General features: G+C 43.7%; 1 protein-coding gene across 7 annotated transcripts in view; it reads left to right on the forward strand.

Annotated features, from left to right (window-relative positions):
• The window catches only part of scn8ab (sodium channel, voltage gated, type VIII, alpha subunit b), a 47,262-nt gene that overhangs the window by 14,184 nt on the left and 14,158 nt on the right, over positions 1–18,920 (forward strand). For 4 of the 7 annotated variants that reach the window (XM_042089250.1, XM_042089248.1, XM_042089253.1 and 1 more), the window contains exons 6-19: positions 2,872–2,963; positions 8,212–8,433; positions 8,784–8,847; positions 9,087–9,228; positions 9,554–9,760; positions 10,045–10,344; positions 11,266–11,634; positions 13,754–13,886; positions 14,377–14,615; positions 15,141–15,314; positions 15,527–15,883; positions 16,089–16,544; positions 18,207–18,324; positions 18,677–18,831. In XM_042089250.1, coding sequence (XP_041945184.1) covers positions 2,872–2,963; positions 8,212–8,433; positions 8,784–8,847; positions 9,087–9,228; positions 9,554–9,760; positions 10,045–10,344; positions 11,266–11,634; positions 13,754–13,886; positions 14,377–14,615; positions 15,141–15,314; positions 15,527–15,883; positions 16,089–16,544; positions 18,207–18,324; positions 18,677–18,831 — 3,028 coding nt within the window. The remainder of the gene's footprint in view (positions 1–2,871; positions 2,964–8,211; positions 8,434–8,783; positions 8,848–9,086; positions 9,229–9,553; positions 9,761–10,044; positions 10,345–11,265; positions 11,635–13,753; positions 13,887–14,376; positions 14,616–15,140; positions 15,315–15,526; positions 15,884–16,088; positions 16,545–18,206; positions 18,325–18,676; positions 18,832–18,920) is intronic. The other 3 variants (XM_042089251.1, XM_042089255.1, XM_042089254.1) reach the window with 2 other exon arrangements.

An 18,920-nucleotide genomic window follows, 5' to 3' on the forward strand; every position in this document is an offset into this window, starting at 1 on the left:
CCTACCTAGATGGTCATGTATGATGATGAATCAGTCTGTGTGCCAATTCAGTCATTTTTGTCGTTTTCATTCTGTCTCTTGCAACTAAAAGAGTTTGCCAGCAATATCTGAGGAATTATGAACTAAATAAACAAATGACACATTTTAATGGTGAAATTGCTGTTATAATAATAACTCTTTCAGATAATATTATATTTCAAGTGATGTAGATATGTATTATTTGTTTATAAAGTTATAGGGAATGGGAACACAGTTCAGTTAACCAATTCTTTGATCATACCACTTACAGTAATATGGCAGGTTTGTATGATTGTTGTAGCCACCAAAATGTTGAAATTTCAGCCCACAATTTGGTGCAGAATGACAACCTTGTCAGATGGTAAATGATTCTGACAGTTCATTTATAATGACATATAGATGCACACACTACACACACACTCAGTAACTCAGACATATACACAGTCTTTCACACTCACATAATCAGTGAAATCACTCAAATACACACAAAACAGTCCACTTCAAACTGTAAATAGTGATGCATAAGACAGCTCCCTTTTGAGTAGTGGCCCTGACATAGGATATCATAGACATGATACACATCCATACATTTGAGAATGCAGACCTCAGTCAAGTCTAAGTTGAATCTAAGTGAAGCTTTTGTGCCAGTACGTATTTCTTAATGCACTATAAGGAACTGACTACACTACTCCCTTGTGTAATAGCGGTCCACATTATATACACGCCCATAGATTTGAGAATGCAGCCCTTCAGACCTCAATCAAGTGCAAGTGGAATCTGAGGGAAGCTTTTTTGCCAGTGTGCATTGCTTAATGCACTACAGAGATGTGCTGAGTCAGTAGGCCGGGTCAAGTTACCCTAGTCCTGAGCTGATCTGACGTCATCACCCTTTTATCAGAGTGTCAGGTGGAATGTGTTTTAGGCACATCGACATAAAAATCTTCTGTTTTAAATTTGACTACCTAACCATGGCAAATATTATTATGAGTGTAATGGTTGTGCTATTTAAAAATTTTTTTTAAAAAAATAAAAAAATTACGCTGTCATTAAAAATACAGGCGTACAGGAGTGTAGCCTTAGTCTAATTCACGACTCCACCAATCAATACCTCAACTGCATTCTCAAGCAGCAAGCAATCCATCCCCTCCACATGCAGCCCTTTGCTTAGCCCCTCCGCTCTCCCATGCGAAAGGAAAGAGCAAGGAAAGAGATGAAAAGAAGAGAAGAGGTAAAATAGAGAGAGAAAGAGATAACCAAAAAAATCAGAATATAGTCAATAACAGCAACAGACAGACAAACAAACAGACAGACAGACAGACAGACAGATTGATACAGTGGATAGATAGATAGATAGATAGATAGATAGATAGATAGATAAAATACATTAATATGTATCACCTATGTAATTTTAAAACTGTATAGAACAACTTTTACTGAACGAGATTCTGATACACTCCTTTAGCCTGATGTTTGGTGTACAAATTATCGTTTTGCTTAAATTATCGTGCATCGTTTTGCTTATTTTAGTTTCAATAGGGATGCCACTGCAATACATTCATCTACATCACAGAAACCAAATTTGAAAAGTATTTTTTTAGACTTAAAAACTGTTAAGATGAACATGTGACAACTTTAACATACATTTATCATAATGCTAGTTTCACTCAGTTTACTAGTCAGTAGCCTGGCTCTGATCTGGAACATGTGTGACAGACCAAGCAGCCACTGACATTGCTTTCAAAGTAAACTACTAACGCCCTGTGAAGCAAACAAACAAACAAGCAGAAGAAGCAAGAAATGCTTCATTGCGTCTGCAATGTTAAGTTGGACACTGCTGTTATGTCATTTTGCAAGTTTCAGATATTTTCAGATATTTTAACAGGATTTTGTGTTTTAATTTTCTGGAAATGTATTTCCCAGGCCCCTAATTGAAGTGAGAATTGGCTCCCACATACTGAGGGCATGTTGATATGACAGCGGCTCAGTTAGCCCATTTCATTTTTTATTATGTTGTCTGAATGTGCTCCCCGTGACAGATATATAAAAATAAGCGTAACACCTCAAAAACCAGAACACTGCAATATTTCAGTTTTGAGGAATTGTTCATTCCAACATACTTACAAAACAAGTCTTCGTCTGAGGCCAAGCACATGACACACATAAAGAGAGACCACAACCATGTCATATGTGGGTCCACCAACTGAGACACATAAAGATAGACCACTACCATGTCATATGGGGGTCCACCAACTGAGCGTCTTCTTTTTCTTTATTTTCTGTATGATGAGTATCTTTCTCCCTCTCCGCCTGTTTAACCATTACTGTGGCAGCATTCCTGTCAGTGTAACGTGCCTCAGTGTGTTCAACTGTAGGCAGATTTTGTTTTTAAAACATGCAGGGTGTGGGTAGCTCTATGGCAGAGACCTATTTATGGTCCTCCCAAGGGATGGACTCAGGCCAGGTCTAGGGATGCCCCCCTCTTGCTTCCTGTTCTCCACCTCCCCCCTTTCTTCTTGTCCTCTCGGTTTCCCACCTCTGGCTTTGCAGTTGTGTGTTACTCCTGCCCTGTGGTGGTGTTGTGCTCAATTGTGGTGCTGAACATGAGTTGGTTTGTGTATGTGCAGTATGTATGTTTGTGTTGTGTGTGTGTGTGTGTGTGTGTGTGTGTGTGTGTGTGTGTGTGTGTGTGTGTGTGTGTGAGAGAGAGAGAGAGAGAGAGTGTGTGTGTGTGTGTGTGTGTGTGTGTGTGCAGTATGTGTGTGTGTGTGTGTGTGTGTGCAGTGTGTGTGTCTGTTTGTTTTTGTGTGTGTTGTGTCGTGATTGTTCTGTGTGTGTGATCCTCCCTTGTTTCAGATATGTAACAGAGTTTGTGGACCTGGGGAATGTGTCCGCGCTGAGAACATTCAGGGTTCTGCGAGCTCTGAAAACTATTTCTGTGATTCCAGGTGAGACGTGCTTAAACTCGAAGGCTGACTGGCTTCATGTGTGCTTCCTAAGGCTTCTATTCCACATGGGATGCCATGGAAACAGTGCTTTAATTAATTTGCGTTTGTGTTATTGCACTCAAAAATGGTGATGACACATTTTTGATAGGCTTTGCAGTCTACTCCCTTTTATGCATCAATGTAAAACACCAAGTTGTTTTCAAAACGTTACAGATTTAAAAATGCTTTTTGTCATAGATTTCTCCAGTGTAATGTAGGCAGGAAATACCCGACCACTTTTCACACAGAACAACCTTTTGTCATGTTTCATTAATATATTCAAATGTTCTGTGGATTGGCAAGTAAACAATATCATCCTAAACTATTATTTTTGGCTAGACTAATATTTTGCTATGTATCGGTATGAACTACTGTATGTCTAAAGCCCATCATTACAGAACTCACACAAGTTTTACTCATCCTAGCACATCTACCCTTTTTCACACTCAATCACACTGTCTAGTTGTCAAGCAAATTACATAAATTAAACAGTATCCGTCTCTCCCCATGTACACATTGTTGCTAATTGGCCTTACTCTTAAAATAGCTAACTTATCTAATTACAAACTCAAAAGTCTGGTATTCCTCTGAAGTCGTTACATATATTCACTTTAGCTACTAAGTTGATGATAGAATGTTCCGGCCACTCATGTGCCCAATAAATTTCACTTGCAGTCTTTTCTGTATTGTTCCAAGGCTAGTTGATAATTAAAAGATGATAGAACACTTAGATAAGTTAAGTGATAAAGAGTTTGTAGAAAGACAAGTAGTTGATAGACATGTTAACTGAGAGAGAGAGGTTAGTAGTTAATAGAAAGGCTGCAGGTTAATGTACAGAATTTGTTGATAGAACGTTCCGGTTACTCATGTGACACTTGCACAACAAGTTTCACTTTTCACCAGTTTCTTCTGGGTTTCTTCCACGTCCTTAGGGTATGGTATCACTGATTTGCTCTGCTTGAGTCCTTCCTGCATATAAATGTTGATAGAGTTTCTATAGACCACTACTACTACTCTAAGAGTGACTGACTGTATGGCTTCACTTGGAAAGCTTTAAGTCTTATACTTGTCCATTCACAGTTGAAATGTGGATTTTCATCAATCTTTTCAGCATTGTTGTTTCTTGCTGTTAAATCTCATTTCATCACAAGTCTCTGTGACATTTTGTAGTACACGTTTTGGTTAGATACCTGCAATGTTTCTTTACCATTCTCAAGAGCTAATTTATTCATAATGTTGTGCACCAAAACAAAGTTCTCCTATTCCCTTCCTTCAGTCACCATGGTGCAACAAGACACTGCACTGTTTCTTACTCTTAAAGCAACATGGTAAACTGTGGGTGTTTTGAGAACATGTTTTAGTGTATGGTAATGGCCTTTCATACCTTTACAGAACTACTGAACTAGACCTACTCAACTGAGCACAGCTAATCAACTGAGACTTCTCTACCTTGCTGGATTTTGTGGTGTTTCTTTACACCGGATTTCCATTCACTTTGGTCATGACCAGAAAGATGACTTGTTTTACCTATTATTGAAAAAAATGGTTATTTTTATAAAGATATTATATCTTTTATTATCTATTCCTTTTCTTGAATCTTTTTTATTCCGTTTTAGACAACATCTTTTTAACCAGCAAGTTGCACACCTCCACTAAGGTGTCTAATTCACAGTCATGGTTAGAACTCATTCATTCATACTGTGTCTATTCTACACATCCAGAAGATCACCCTGGAAGTCTGTGTCCATTTTCTCTGTTGCTGGTGTGCCCTTTACTACAATCTGAACGTTTTACTCTTTTTGGAGCCACATCTCTTAGATTGACTTCTCTTGTGTGATTGACTTCCACAATTCTGGGAACTTTGCTTGGATTTCTGCTTGGAGGATTGTCTCTGGCCACATCTTTCACCACCTTTACTCTTCCTAACTTGACATTTTCTTGGTGGCCTGTTCAATGGGAGCAATCAGAGCTATTTTCTCTCTTTCTCTGACATGCATCCTGATAGAGACATCACAACACAACACACATGCTACAATATACAAATGGCTTCAGAAATGTGGAAAAGGTGCCAAAAAGCCTACGACATAGTATAGTTTAGTACAGTATAGTGTAGTCTACTACAATCTACTATTGTATATTGTGTATAGTGTTGCACAGTAGTTTAGTGTAGTTTAGTAGATGATAGTATAGTGGGGTTTGGTAGAGAGACTAGAGACCTATAGTATAGTATAGATAATGCTAATGTAACCATCCAGTACTATAAGCCCAGTATTTTCTCACTGATATGGGAAAGTAGGTGACACTGGATCTAGTCTCTACTGGATGTTGTGATTGTAAAATTCTGCTGTGATTATGCGATGAAAACAGTTTTTACAATACAACTGCATAATTATCCTCATGTATTGTTAATGGTGTTCAGTTAGTCTTACATATTTAGTGACTGCACATATGGCTACCAGCTAACTTAACAGTTAGTACTGACACCAGTACACCATAGACTAGAGGTATCCCCAGACTACCAATCCTATTGCAGAACCAATCCTATATGTACTGTACAGTCCAATTTAAAGCTAACTCTTAGCCATGTAGTCTTTCCCGGTGGACTACGCATCATGTGTTTAGTAAGACTGCCAAGCCTAGTATAATATCATTCTGCTGCATGCTGCTTCACACACACACACACACACACACACACACACTTATGCACATACACACAAACACAAAAGATTAGAAAAAGTAGCCTTCTGCTATTGTGCTCAGGCTCAGTTATACAGCAGCAGGTCAGGTTCCAGGGCAGTGGTCAAGGGCGTTTAGCAGGATTGGTTCCCAGTGAGAAATTTGTACTTCACTGAAGCACTGGTCATGGAGACTTTAGCCTGCCTGAAAGCACATAAGTAAGAACACTGCATTGGCCTTAGGACGTGAACAATACGCATAATAGAAATGTCATCATTCCTATGGCAGTACAGCCGACCAAGGTGATGATGACGATGATGACGATGATGATGATGATGATGATGTCTTCAGCCTTGGTGTTTAAATGGCCTGCATGCAGTAAAGCCTCATCCCTCACCACCACCACCCTCCCTCCTTCCTTTCTGTCTGTCCTTTCCTCTCCTCCCTCCTTCCTGCTCCCTCTGCGGCTGCTGCTGCTGTTCTGTCTGCCTATTTCATCTGCATTCCTGTAGATGGAGAGGTCGCTCTCATAAACCAAGCTTACAATCGTGAGATGAGTGTTTGTGAAGAGGTGAGGCTCCTCCCCTCCCTGCCCTGCTGTCTGCACACGCTCAGTGGCATAACAATCTTGAAATGTCTGTGTTAAAGGTGTAGTGCCTAGCTTCTACTGTGATGAGTAAAAATGCTTTTGAATAGTGATGCAGTACAAAAGGAATGTTGAAGGCCAATAATTCACACTATTCCTGTGCATTCTGTACACCTTGGTCTGTTTCGAAGTGTTTTATTGCAATTATTAACATTTTTTTTTCAATCCCTGATGGGAAAAAAAATAAGTGCATATGAAATACTTAAAGCAAAAACCCAAGATGTTTGGATTGCACAGTCGTACTGGGAAGTGTAGTTTTTTGCCATACCTTTGGAACTGCATCACTGTGTATGTGCAGAAGCATTTTTAATTATTTGACAGCGGAACTAACTGGTGCACCTCTAACGCGAGCAGTGCAGTCAGACGTGAGGTCAGACGGACACGAGGCTCATCGTCGTACACCAGCCTGATCTGACACCAACAGACAGCAGCCGACTCTGGCATACATCTGGTCCACAATAGCCCTGTTTACACTGTGGGCCTCACCTGGGGCTAGTAGGGAGCGTTTACGCTCTACTGTACTGGGCTACTCATAAACAGGCCTTAACCAGGAACTCCAGCCCGAGCTCAGCTCAACAGTTACGGCCACAGTTCCTCGTCTTAAGTTCCTGTGCTGATGGGTCACAGTGTAACCGAGGCTATTGGGGCACGATTTGGGCTGGACGTGGATGAGACTCTCGACTCAGAGTCCGCTACAGTCTGGATGTGTCTCCCCGTGGAGTGTCTGTGCATGTGTTTTGCATACGCTACTGGTAAGCTAGAGGATTGCGAGTCGGAGAGCATGTCCGAATTTAACGTTTTATTTTTCGATTCAGTGGTCTCTCTGTCGGAGAGGGTATCAAACTACACGCTACACACACACTACACACACACAGACCAGGAGTGGCAGGGCTGTGACAAACCAAAGGAATACCGTATGCTCCTCCTCACAGCTACCCACCATGCACTGCTTCGCATGTATTCCAGAGAGAACAATTGTAAAACAGAAAGGGAAAAAACAGCTTTAGACTGCATTTTCTAAACTGTTGGTTCAGTGAAAAATAAATGCTGAAAAAGACAAAGATATGCAAGTGAGAGCACTTTTCTTTTATACTATGTATGCACTTACTTACTTAAATAGATTAATTTATTGTAATCTAGATCTCTAGTATGAGCAGTATCTTCCATCTGTTGTGCGTGTCAGTGATGGCATTTAAGTGACCGGCGCACTATATGAATTTGTAGGGTTAGGGGTAGGGAGTGTTAGTGCTGGAAATGAGATGGGAAGAAACTGCACCATATTCTGAGTTTTTAATTTTGAATTTTGACTTTTGCAGATGTATGCTACATATTTCAAACTACAGGGAAAATGTAGGAAACATCACTTTGGGGGGGGGGGGGGGGGGGGGTGCAAAAGAGAGAGAGAGAGAGAGAGAGGGAGAGAACAATTGAAAGAAAGAAAACTACATGTTTCAGGTTGTATCTGGTTTCCATTTATATTTTCATATTTGGTTCAGTTTAAATTTGATCTTGAACTTTGTCATCACTAGTTCACATTATGTAATTTTGTGGAAGCTAATTTGCACTAAAACCTGCAGTATGTTGAATCCCTCAATTCTTAAATCTATTTTGGAAGTGTACAATACTTTGTTGTGTGCATTGTATGTGAGAGATTTATTTGTATAAGTTTATTTGTGTGTGTGTGTGTGTGTGTGTGTGTGTGTGTGTGTGTGTGTGTGGGTGTGTAAGCATGTATATGCGCACAAACTATAGCTCCCTGTTTGGGTGTATATGGGTGTTAAGTGTACCCCTGCCTTTTTTGTTTTTTGTATGTCATGTGTATGTGTGTGTGTCCGAATGCCACGTGTGCCTGTGTGTGTGTGCGTGTGCGTGTGTGGTGTTGTACAGGCCTGAAGACCATTGTGGGCGCTCTGATCCAGTCAGTGAAGAAGCTGTCGGATGTGATGATCTTGACAGTGTTCTGCCTGAGTGTGTTTGCGCTGATCGGACTGCAGCTCTTCATGGGGAACCTGCGTCACAAGTGTGTGTTCTGGCCCGTCAACCTCACTGACCCTGTCCTGGCCAACGGCAGCCGCGGCTTCGACTGGAATGAATACATCATGAACGACAGTGAGTACTAACACAGATACCATATGCAAAACACAACCTCACATGTGCAGGCACACACATATACATATACATATACATATACATATACATACATGCGAACATAAACTGGCTATAGAGGTTTGGTCTGTTCTTCTTAGTTTGGTCAGACAGAAATTATTTGGAAAATTAAGACTTTATGTATTGCGGCCAGTTTATTTCTCCTGTGGAGTCCATTATACATTTGGAGGTTTTGATGTTGTATTTACTGTACTTGCATTGTTGATGTTTTGCTTGTTGTACTGTTTGACTCAAACTCTCAGCCGATGCCCATGCATGTGAACTAACGCAGAGATGTGCCCTTTGCATTGCAGCTAATTTCTACTTCCTGCCAGGCCAGCTCGACGCTCTGCTCTGTGGAAACAGCTCTGACTCGGGGTGAGTCGATGATGCTGAGCTCATCATTATAGGACCACTTCCCAGCAGCCCTTTACGCAAAGGAAGCCATTATGGATTTTATGGGATGTGCACCTCTCTCTCTCTCTCTCTCTGTCTCTCTCTCTCTCTCTCTCTCTCTCTCATACTCTCTCTCTCTCTCTCTCTGTGTTTTTGTGTGTGTGTGTGTGTGTGTGTGTGTGTGTGTGTGTGTGTGTGTGTGTGTGTGTGCATCAATCCAGGCGGTGTCCAGAGGGGTTCACTTGCATGAAAGCCGGACGGAATCCTAACTATGGTTACACAAGCTTCGACTCCTTTGGCTGGGCCTTCCTGACCCTCTTCCGACTCATGACCCAGGACTTCTGGGAGAATCTCTATATGCTGGTCAGTTCAATATCCACTGTACCTGCCTTGCCAAACCAAATCACAGCACAATGCTCTATAGCTACCCTTTAAGATAGATAGATAGATAGATAGATAGATAGATAGACAGATACTTTATTCATCCTGAGGGAAATTTTAGGCATCCAATAGCTTAATGCTACCCTTTAGAGCACGTTTGACCCCGATTGAAAGTATCAGAGGTGCTATATAGAAGTACAAATAAATATTTGTGTCTTTTTCATATCCATTCTTGATTTTGTTTTCTGGCTATTGTTTTATTTAATTTTTTTCTCTCATGCTGTGTGCGTGCGGTCTGCTCTTTCAGACTCTCCGCGCGGCGGGGAAGACGTACATGATCTTCTTTGTGCTGGTGATCTTCGTGGGCTCCTTCTACCTGGTGAACTTGATCCTGGCTGTGGTGGCCATGGCCTACGAGGAGCAGAACCAGGCCACCATGGAGGAGGCAGAGCAGAAAGAGGCCGAGTTCAAGGCTATGCTGGAGCAGCTAAAAAAGAACCAGGATGATGCACATGTACGCAAATTCTGATAAATGACGGGTAAACTAAGGACCAGTATCAATAGTGCCAGAAGTTGGAGCACTACTCAAGAGGAAAGGCAAATTCAGAGACATAATTGAGCTATTTATCAGTTATCAATGCAAAACTTTGATAATTGTCTTGTATTTCTTAATGAATAGCAAAAAAGAAATCTGTCTTTGAAATCAAGGTAATGTTCATATGTGTTAACACTGAAGAATTGTGACCACACAGTGATCACGAAAGACACTGATAATGTGTTCCTGTTTCCGTCACTAAGGCCGCTGCCATGGCGACGTCGGCAGGCACGGTGTCGGAGGACGCGGTGGTGGACGGCGATGGTGACGGCGACGGCGGCGGAGAGCGTCTGTCCCGCTCGTCCTCCGAGGTGTCCAAGCTAAGCTCCAAGAGCGCCAAGGATCGCCGCAACCGCAAGAAGAAGTGGCGGCAGAAGGAGCAGGAGAAGGAGAAAGGCGACAGCGAGAAGGTGGTCAAGTCCGAGTCCGACGACGGCAGCAAACGCAGCCGCTTCCGTTTCCCCGACAACCGGCTGGGCCGCAAAACCTCCGGCATGAATCAGGTGTCAGCTAAGACAGTCTGTGTGTGTGTGTGTGTGTGTGTGTGTGTATGTATGTGTGTGTGTGTGTGTGTGTGTGTGTGTGTGTGTGTGTGTGTGTGTGTGTGTGTTTTGACATCCTCCTTCATGTCTCCGTGAAGCACCTCATCACATGATGTTGTGGTGGTGTCCTACTCCAGGTGTCCTCTGTCTGTCCACCTTCCCTCAGGTCTCTGTGTTCCCTCCGCCTCCCTCTCAGCTCTTGGTCAGAGAAAGCTTGTCCTTTGCCTTTGTGATCCTCTCTGTTCATCTCATGTCCATTCCTCCTCTTCTCTCCCTCTTTCTGTATCGCTCTTTCTCTCATCCTCTCTCTCTTCTTCCCTGTTTCTCTCTCTCTCTCTCTCTCTCTCTCTCTCTCTCTCTCTCTCTCTGGTCTCTGGTCAGCACCCCCTCTTGTGTCTGTCTCCCAGTCTGTGCTAAGTATCCCCTCATGTCTTTGTCCCTTAATATTTTCCCCTCACTCATTCTCTCTCTCTCTCTCTCTCTCTCTTTTCTTTCTGTCTGTCTGTCTCTGTCTTCCCATTAATCTCCTCTCTCTCCCTCTCTCTATCTTCCTCTCTCAGCCTCTGGTCTTTGTCCTCATGTGTTTTTGTCCTCTAATGTCGTTCTCCTTCTCTCTCTCTCTGTGCCACTCTTTCTATCTTTTCCCTAGTCTCTATTCCGCATCTCCTTTCATCCCCCCTCCCTCCTCTCTCTCGCTCCATCTCTCTTTATCTCTCTCTCTCTGTCTCTCTCTCTCTCTCTCCCTCCCAGTGTATGGTCAGCATATCCATCATGTCTTCATGTGTCTGTCTCCTCTAACATTTGTCCTCTCTCTCTCTCTCTCTCTCTCTCTCTCTCTCTCTCTCTCTCTCTCTCTCTCTCTGTCTCCATCTCTCCCCCCAGTCTCTGCTCAGCATCCCTGGATCGCCCTTCATGTCGCGGCACAACAGCCGCAGCAGCATCTTCAGCTTCAAGGGCCGCGGTGGCGGCGGGTGCAAAGACGTGGGCTCGGAGAACGAGTTCGCCGACGACGAGCACAGCACGGTGGAGGAAAGCGAGGACCGCCGCGGCTCCCTCTTCATCCCCTACCGCCGCAACAGCATCAGCGGCTACAGCCAGGGCTCCTCGCGCCTCAACCCGCTGGCGCCGCACACTGGCGGCAAGCGGAACAGCACGGTGGACTGCAACGGCGTGGTGTCTCTGATCGGCCCCAGGGGCCCCGGGCGTCTCCTGCCTGAGGTGAAAATATATAGAGCTGCTACTGATGACAGTGTAAGGACGTCCTGAACAGGGCAGACTACTAGACTCTAGGCATGGGGGTGGCAGATGATTCTACTTTCAGTTTGTTTGTTTATTTTTGTTTTTATTTATTACTCACCTCAAGTTGTTTTTATTCTTCTCTGCCTCTCTTCTTTTGTCTTATCTTTCTCTCTCTGTCTCTTATTTCACTCATTTTTCCTTAGCTGTTATCACACCATACTAAACTGTCATTGCCTTCACTAATTTATTTCTTAGTTTTCTTTTTTTTTTTTGTATTAATTTGCATGCTGTTGTCTGCCCATCTCCACAAACCCAAATAGTCCCACCCCAGTTTTGATTGGTATCATCTACAACATACTAGAGAAAGACATTGAAATGGAATAAACCATGTAACTGTACAGGGTAGCCAAAACTCCAGCCTATCCCTCACTTCTCAATTTGTCTTTGAGAATCATGTTTATACACACAATCCTGAAAAGGTTACCGCCCTTCAATCCTCAGCTCTCATCCCTCATCTCAAACCGTCTCAGTCTCATTTTAAAGTCACACACACAGACACACACACAGACACACACACACACACACACACACACACACACACACATACACACACACACACACACACACACACACACATACACACACATACTCACACATGTACACCCACAACACACACAAGCTCAGGCACATGCATACACATAAACACACTCATAAGCACACTCATGAACACACACAGAAACACAAACACACACATGCACATGTATGCACACACATACACACAGAAATGCACACACAAGCATAGACACACACACACAGTGATAGCAGATGACTCAGTAGCTCTGGCGTGGCGCTGGTCCTATTGCGGCGTAGATAGTGATGAGGGCCTGCTCCACGTTATTGATCCGTCATAGAGATCCGTTCCAGAGAGTCCACTGTCATCTAATCCCCAGATTTCCCAATGTCTCTTTACCTCTCTCTCTCACAAACACACACACACACACACACACACACACACACACATTCCCCGACGTCCAGCGTCTCACTCACCTCTAGCTGCACGAATGCTCACACCTTTGTCATCCTCTGCCAAAGACAGTTTAACATTCCGGAACAATCCACTTTCAAGGTTTGGACCAACTGGACTAAAACATTAAAACTCCCAGTATTATTTTTATTACGTCGTTCTGCTCATCCTAGTTGGTAACGTGATTTGACATATACAGTACTATCAGTGTAGTCTATTGATCGTTTTTGACTTTTCACAGTCTCACCCGACACTGATGCCCAGTTTCACCTAGCTAGCCTAATTAGCATTGTAATAAAAGTACCACAGAACAAGAGAAATGTACTTCAGTCATCTGCAGCTATGCTAAGCATTATGCTAACTTAACCATGATAGACGTGCCAAGGTCATCTGACAAAGTGATTATGTATGTGGTGCCTGTGATTGGCTGAAGCGGCAACACCTCTGCAAAATATAACATTTAGATTTGGGCACTATGTGCAGTTCTGTTGTGATTGGCGGAAAGGCATCGCAAGTGGGAGCTGGGCCTTACAATCTTTATCTCTGTCTTTGTCACTCTCCTGCTCATGCATGTTCATGCTGGTGTGTGTCTGTGTGTGTGTGAATACTTAGAGAGCCATGAACAGGTACCCACGATTACAAGGGTGTGTGTGTGTGTGTGTGTGTGTGTGTGTGTGTGTGTTGAGTGTGTCATTGTGTATGTTTTTTGTTGACTGTGTGCATGCGCTCATTTGTGTATGTGCTTGTGCATGTATTCGTCTCTTCTCTCACACATTTATACCCATCGTGTATGTGTGAATGTACCTTTGTGCACTCCATCAAATACCTAAAATATGGTTGTGTGTGTGTGTGTGTGTGTGTGTATGTATGTTTATGTTTGTACATGTGTGTTGTGCATACACTGTGTGTGTGTGTGTGTGTGTGTGTGTGTGTGTGTGTGTGTGTGTGTGTGTGTGTGTGTGTGTGTGTGTCTGTGTGTGTGTGTTTATGTCTATGTGTGTACATGTGTGTTGTGTGTATACTATGTGTGTGTGTGTGTGTGTGTGTGTGTGTGTGTGTGTGTGTGTGTGTGTGTGTGTGTACCCTTGTCTGGGTGTGTTTGCATAGACCACTGAGGTGGACTGCAAGCGGAAGCTCTCGGGTTCCCTCATGGTGTCCGTGGATCAGCTCAACATGTCCTTCAGCCGGAAAGAACGAGCCAACAGCGCCATGACTGTACACACCAACACACTGGCCGAGGGTAACTGCACTCCCTGCACTTCTCTCTTTCTCTTGCTCTCTTTCTCTTTCTCTTTTTTCTCTCTCTCCCTCTCTCTGTCAATATGTTACCCACTCTGAACCCACCTCAGGCTTTGTTTTCAAAAAAACATGTTAAAGGTGTGATCTGCAGTTTCGTTAAGAAAAAAACACTACAAAGTATTTTACATTGTGGTGGGCCTTTAAATCTGCATAGAAATATACTGCATAATAACACTTTCTTCCTATTTGTCCTTCAAGATGACACCTTTCTGGCCAATTTGAAAATATTCTATTGCCTTGATGGTGTTTAATGTCAATATTAAAGACCATTAGAGACCATTTTAAGAACAACCTTTTTTGCTTTCAATTGTTGAATTATATTATAGTGGGTTATGACATATGACTTGATATTTTAGCTTTTGTTTCTGACCTTTCTTGCTCTCTCTATCTCTCTCTCTCTCTCTCTCTCTCTCTGCCCATCTTTTCTGCAGAGCTTGAAGAATCCCAAAGAAAGTGTCCGCCATGCTGGTACAAGTTTGCCAACACATTCCTGATCTGGGAGTGTTTCCCATTGTGGGTTAAGATCAAGGAGATAGTGAATCTGATCGTCATGGACCCTTTTGTAGACCTGGCCATCACCATTTGCATTGTGCTCAACACAGTCTTCATGGCCATGGAACATTACCCAATGACCCCTCACTTCGAGGAGGTGCTCTCTGTGGGAAACCTGGTGAGTCATGGAACAAAGGCGACCATTCAAAACAAGCATACAGTATACATTTGTGTAATTGATCAATGTATTCATGCGTTCCCTGTGCCACTGGCTTTAACACAAGCCCAAAGTGTGGTTGTTTTTCTCTTCATTAAAAAATTCTGCTAGCTAGCTTTGTTATTTTTAATTACATTGCAATAATTACATTTTAATTGCATTGCAATTTCAGGGAAGCGCCATCTTATAGCCTTCTCCTGCTAGATGGGCATCTATGTTTCACATTTTCAGAGTGCTGGCTAGCAGTTTACAGGAGCCTGTAACTACTAATTGTTGGGACATGGTTTTAGAGGACATCAGAGTATTTGTAAAGCCTTAAAATGTGCATCACTTTGGCTTTTTCTAAAGATGATTGTGAACAACCCATAGCCATAATATCATTAGGGTTGGAGACCGTGGTCAAATTCTCTTGGGAAAAACAATACACTAGCCTTGTTTGAAAGGTCAGTTCAGCCTTTGTTTGGGATCTGTCCATTTGCCCACCAGGTGTTTACGGGTATCTTCACGGCTGAGATGTTTGCCAAGCTGGTCGCCATGGACCCCTACTACTACTTCCAGGAAGGCTGGAACATCTTTGATGGCTTCATTGTCAGTCTGAGCTTGGTGGAACTGGGTCTGGCTGATGTGGAGGGTCTGTCAGTGTTGCGATCCTTCAGATTGGTGAGTTTGTGTGAGTGTGTGTGTGCGCGTGTGTGTCCTTCAGCAGTGTTGAAGTAATGTAGGGTCGCTGATTGACGCTACAGTAGTTATGGTAAACATTATTTATGCTAGGGTTGCTGTTTGGCTATGGCTAACACTGTTTCGCCTATTTTCTGTCATTCAACCTCATTCTCTCAATTCTGTTCGACTTGTATCCATCTCCCTCACTCTAGTTGAGAGTGTTTAAGCTGGCTAAATCGTGGCCAACCCTGAACATGCTGATCAAGATCATTGGTAACTCGGTGGGAGCTTTGGGTAACCTGACCCTGGTGCTGGCCATCATCGTCTTCATCTTCGCCGTGGTGGGCATGCAACTGTTCGGCAAGAGCTACAAGGACTGCGTGTGCAAGATCGCTGTGGACTGTGTGCTGCCCCGCTGGCACATGAACGACTTCTTCCACTCCTTCCTCATTGTCTTCCGCGTGTTGTGCGGCGAGTGGATCGAGACCATGTGGGACTGCATGGAGGTGGCCGGCCAGACCATGTGTCTGACCGTCTTCATGATGGTCATGGTCATTGGCAACCTGGTGGTGAGTACAACAGTGCTATACAGCAGCGTTAAACAAAACAGAACTACAGGATTGAAACAAAATTCACCCCATCAGTTGGTGAATCTGTTTCTGTTTCTTGGATATGGTGCAAACATTAGATAGTGCAATGCTGTCATGGAGTGTAGAAGGTAACATTTGACGATTTGAGATGTTTTTTGGAGCTCACATGTCCTCTCTCGGTCAGGTGTTGAATCTGTTTCTGGCCTTGCTGCTGAGCTCCTTCAGCGCAGACAACCTGGCCGCGACTGATGACGACGGTGAGATGAACAACCTGCAGATTTCGGTCATCCGCATCAAGAAGGGCATCGCCTGGGCGAAGGTGCACATCCGCATACTGGTGGCCCACGTGCTCAAGAAGAAACCCGAGGAGGACGAGGATGAGAAGGTCAAGTGCATCGCTAACCACCACGGCGCGGACATCGGGCGTGGCGACATACTGGACTACCAGAAGAATGGCAACGGCACGACCAGCGGCATCGGCAGCAGCGTGGGCAAGTACATGATTGACGAGGACCGCATGTCTTTCATCCACAACCCCAACCTCACAGTGCGCGTCCCCATCGCCGTTGGAGAGTCCGACTTCGAGAACCTCAACACAGAGGACTTCAGCAGCGAGTCTGATGTCGAGAACAGCAAAGACGTAAGTCACAAACAAACGCAGTCCTAAAACTCCTTACGTTTATGCTAATATTCCCTGCAACCGTTTGTGTAAGGAGCAACTTCATTTGATAACAGACTTCCATGTAATCCCCTACATCCTTTTGCAAATCTGTTTAATATTCACTTACAAATTCCCTCAAACACTGGGGGTCTTTGTGTAGTGTTATCACAGTGATGGGGATCAATAGTAAGTGGGGAGAAGAATTGAATAGAACTGAGAAGACAGAGAACAGTCAGGAGTCAAAGGCAGTACGGAATTGAGGAATAAAGCTTTGCAAAGGACACAAAACCATGTGTCAGGCTGGGTATGGAGCAAACTAAAGACGTTGTTGAGAGAGAGAGAGAGAGAGAGAGAGTGGGAGGGGGGAATATGGTATAGCACAAAGAAAGGGCTAGAACCTTAAGGCCACTCTAGTCTGGGTCTGGAGATCCACATTACTGCTGATGAAATGCTTGTGGCTGACGTCACCTTGCAGGACAGCATCCTCTCTGAGAGTTAATGCACTGGCTCAGGCATTGCAGAGCTGCACAGAGGAGAGGGATGCAGGAGAGGCTTCGCTTGTCCTGTGGTGTGTGCATGTTTGCGATCAGGCAGTCATGTGAAAAGCAGCAGTCTGGTGTGTGTGTGTGTGTGTGTGTGTGTGTGTGTGTGTGCTGGTGATTGTGGTGCATTGTGGTGCTGTTTGGCAGACTGGGCAGACGGAGAGGTTGTGTTTAATTGTTTTTTTGGAGCTGGTGGTGTGTTTGTGCCGATTCTTTGCCAAAACCGCGAGGTAATCTTGCACAGTGACATGTATCAGTGTCGGGGCAAAATGGCTGCTAATATGAGTGGATTGTTTTCTTGGTGAGCTTCTGCACATCTGAGCTAAAGCGAGTCTCCTTCTTCCTTTCTTTCTCTGTCCCTCTCGCCCTCTATCTCGCCTCTCTCTCTCTCTCTGAATTTCCCCCTATGTGTGTATGTCTGTGTGTGTGTGTGTGTGTGTGTGTGTGTGTGTGTGTGTGTGTGTGTGTGTGTGTGTGTGTGCGCGTATATATATATATATATATATATATATGTCTGTCTTTGTGTGTGTGAGAGAGAGGGGGCAGTGAGACAGAGAGAGAGAGAGAGGAGAGAGAGGGAGAGTGCAAATTTGGCACTGGTCCCACAAGGAGTGGTGCTGCAGTCCAGGCTGACTACAGCAGCAGCTTTGTTAGCCTAGCATGTTAGCTTTTGGTCTCGTCAGCATTCTTTCCCCCCACAGAGTCAATAAGAAGGTTACGCCTGCACATTTACAGTACCATCTTATGCTTTAGATGCATCCCTCTGCACTGTTTACAGGAATGTGCAAAAATAATTTTCACAGATGAGTTTTTTTCCTATTTATTTTTCATTATTGATGCAGTTATGACTATTCTAAGTACAGAGTAATGGGGAAAAGTAAACCTTTCTCTTATAAGAATGTTGTTGCAATTTTAAATCTACTAACACTTACATAACACATGCATATTATTTTAAAAGCAAATTATTTAACATGCAAGGACACTGAACCCAGCCCTCATTATGAACTGTAACATTCCTTGAGTGTACGGGTTAGTTGATTTGGACATGAATTTATGTTTCTATATAAGCATTCCAGCTGATGGTCTGTCTGCTTTGCAGCTGGACGACACAAGCTCGTCAGAGGGCAGCACTATAGACATCAAACCTGATGAGGACGAGATGGCTGTTGTGGAGGTGGTGGAGGAGTATGTGGACCCAGAAGCCTGCTGGACAGACGGTGTGTGTGTGTGAGAGAGAGAGAGAGTGCATTCCCTCCTGCCTATCAAATGAGAGAGGCTGGGCTTATGCATGTATTTACACATGTATGTTGTAGTGTTTGTATGTGCAAGTGTGTGTGTGTGTGTTTGTGTGTGTGTGTGTGTGTGTGTGTGTGTGTGTGTGTGTGTGTGTGTGTGTGTGTGTGTGTGTGTTGTGTGTGTGTGTGTGTGTGTGTGTGTGTGTGTGTGTCTTTTCTTTTTGTTCATATTTGTCAGGTAAATATAATGGACTTACAGTATGGACCCCTGGTGTGGCATGTGAGCTATTCCGGTCAGTACTCTAGCATGCTCTGCTGTGCTGTGTGTTTTAAGGTTGCGTTGCCCGATACAAGTGCTGTGACGTGCCCATCACTGAGGGGTGGGGCAAATACTGGTGGTACCTGAGGAAGACCTGCTACCTGATCGTGGAACACAACTGGTTTGAAACGCTCATCATCTTCATGATCCTGCTTAGTAGTGGTGCTCTGGTGAGCATTCAGATACCCACTACACAATCAGACAATCAGAAGGATACCCAGCCTTACTATACACGTGCATGCAAACTCACACACAAATA

Source organism: Alosa sapidissima, chromosome 4 (assembly GCF_018492685.1).
Source record: "Alosa sapidissima isolate fAloSap1 chromosome 4, fAloSap1.pri, whole genome shotgun sequence".
Classification (NCBI taxonomy): Eukaryota; Metazoa; Chordata; class Actinopteri; order Clupeiformes; family Clupeidae; genus Alosa; species Alosa sapidissima.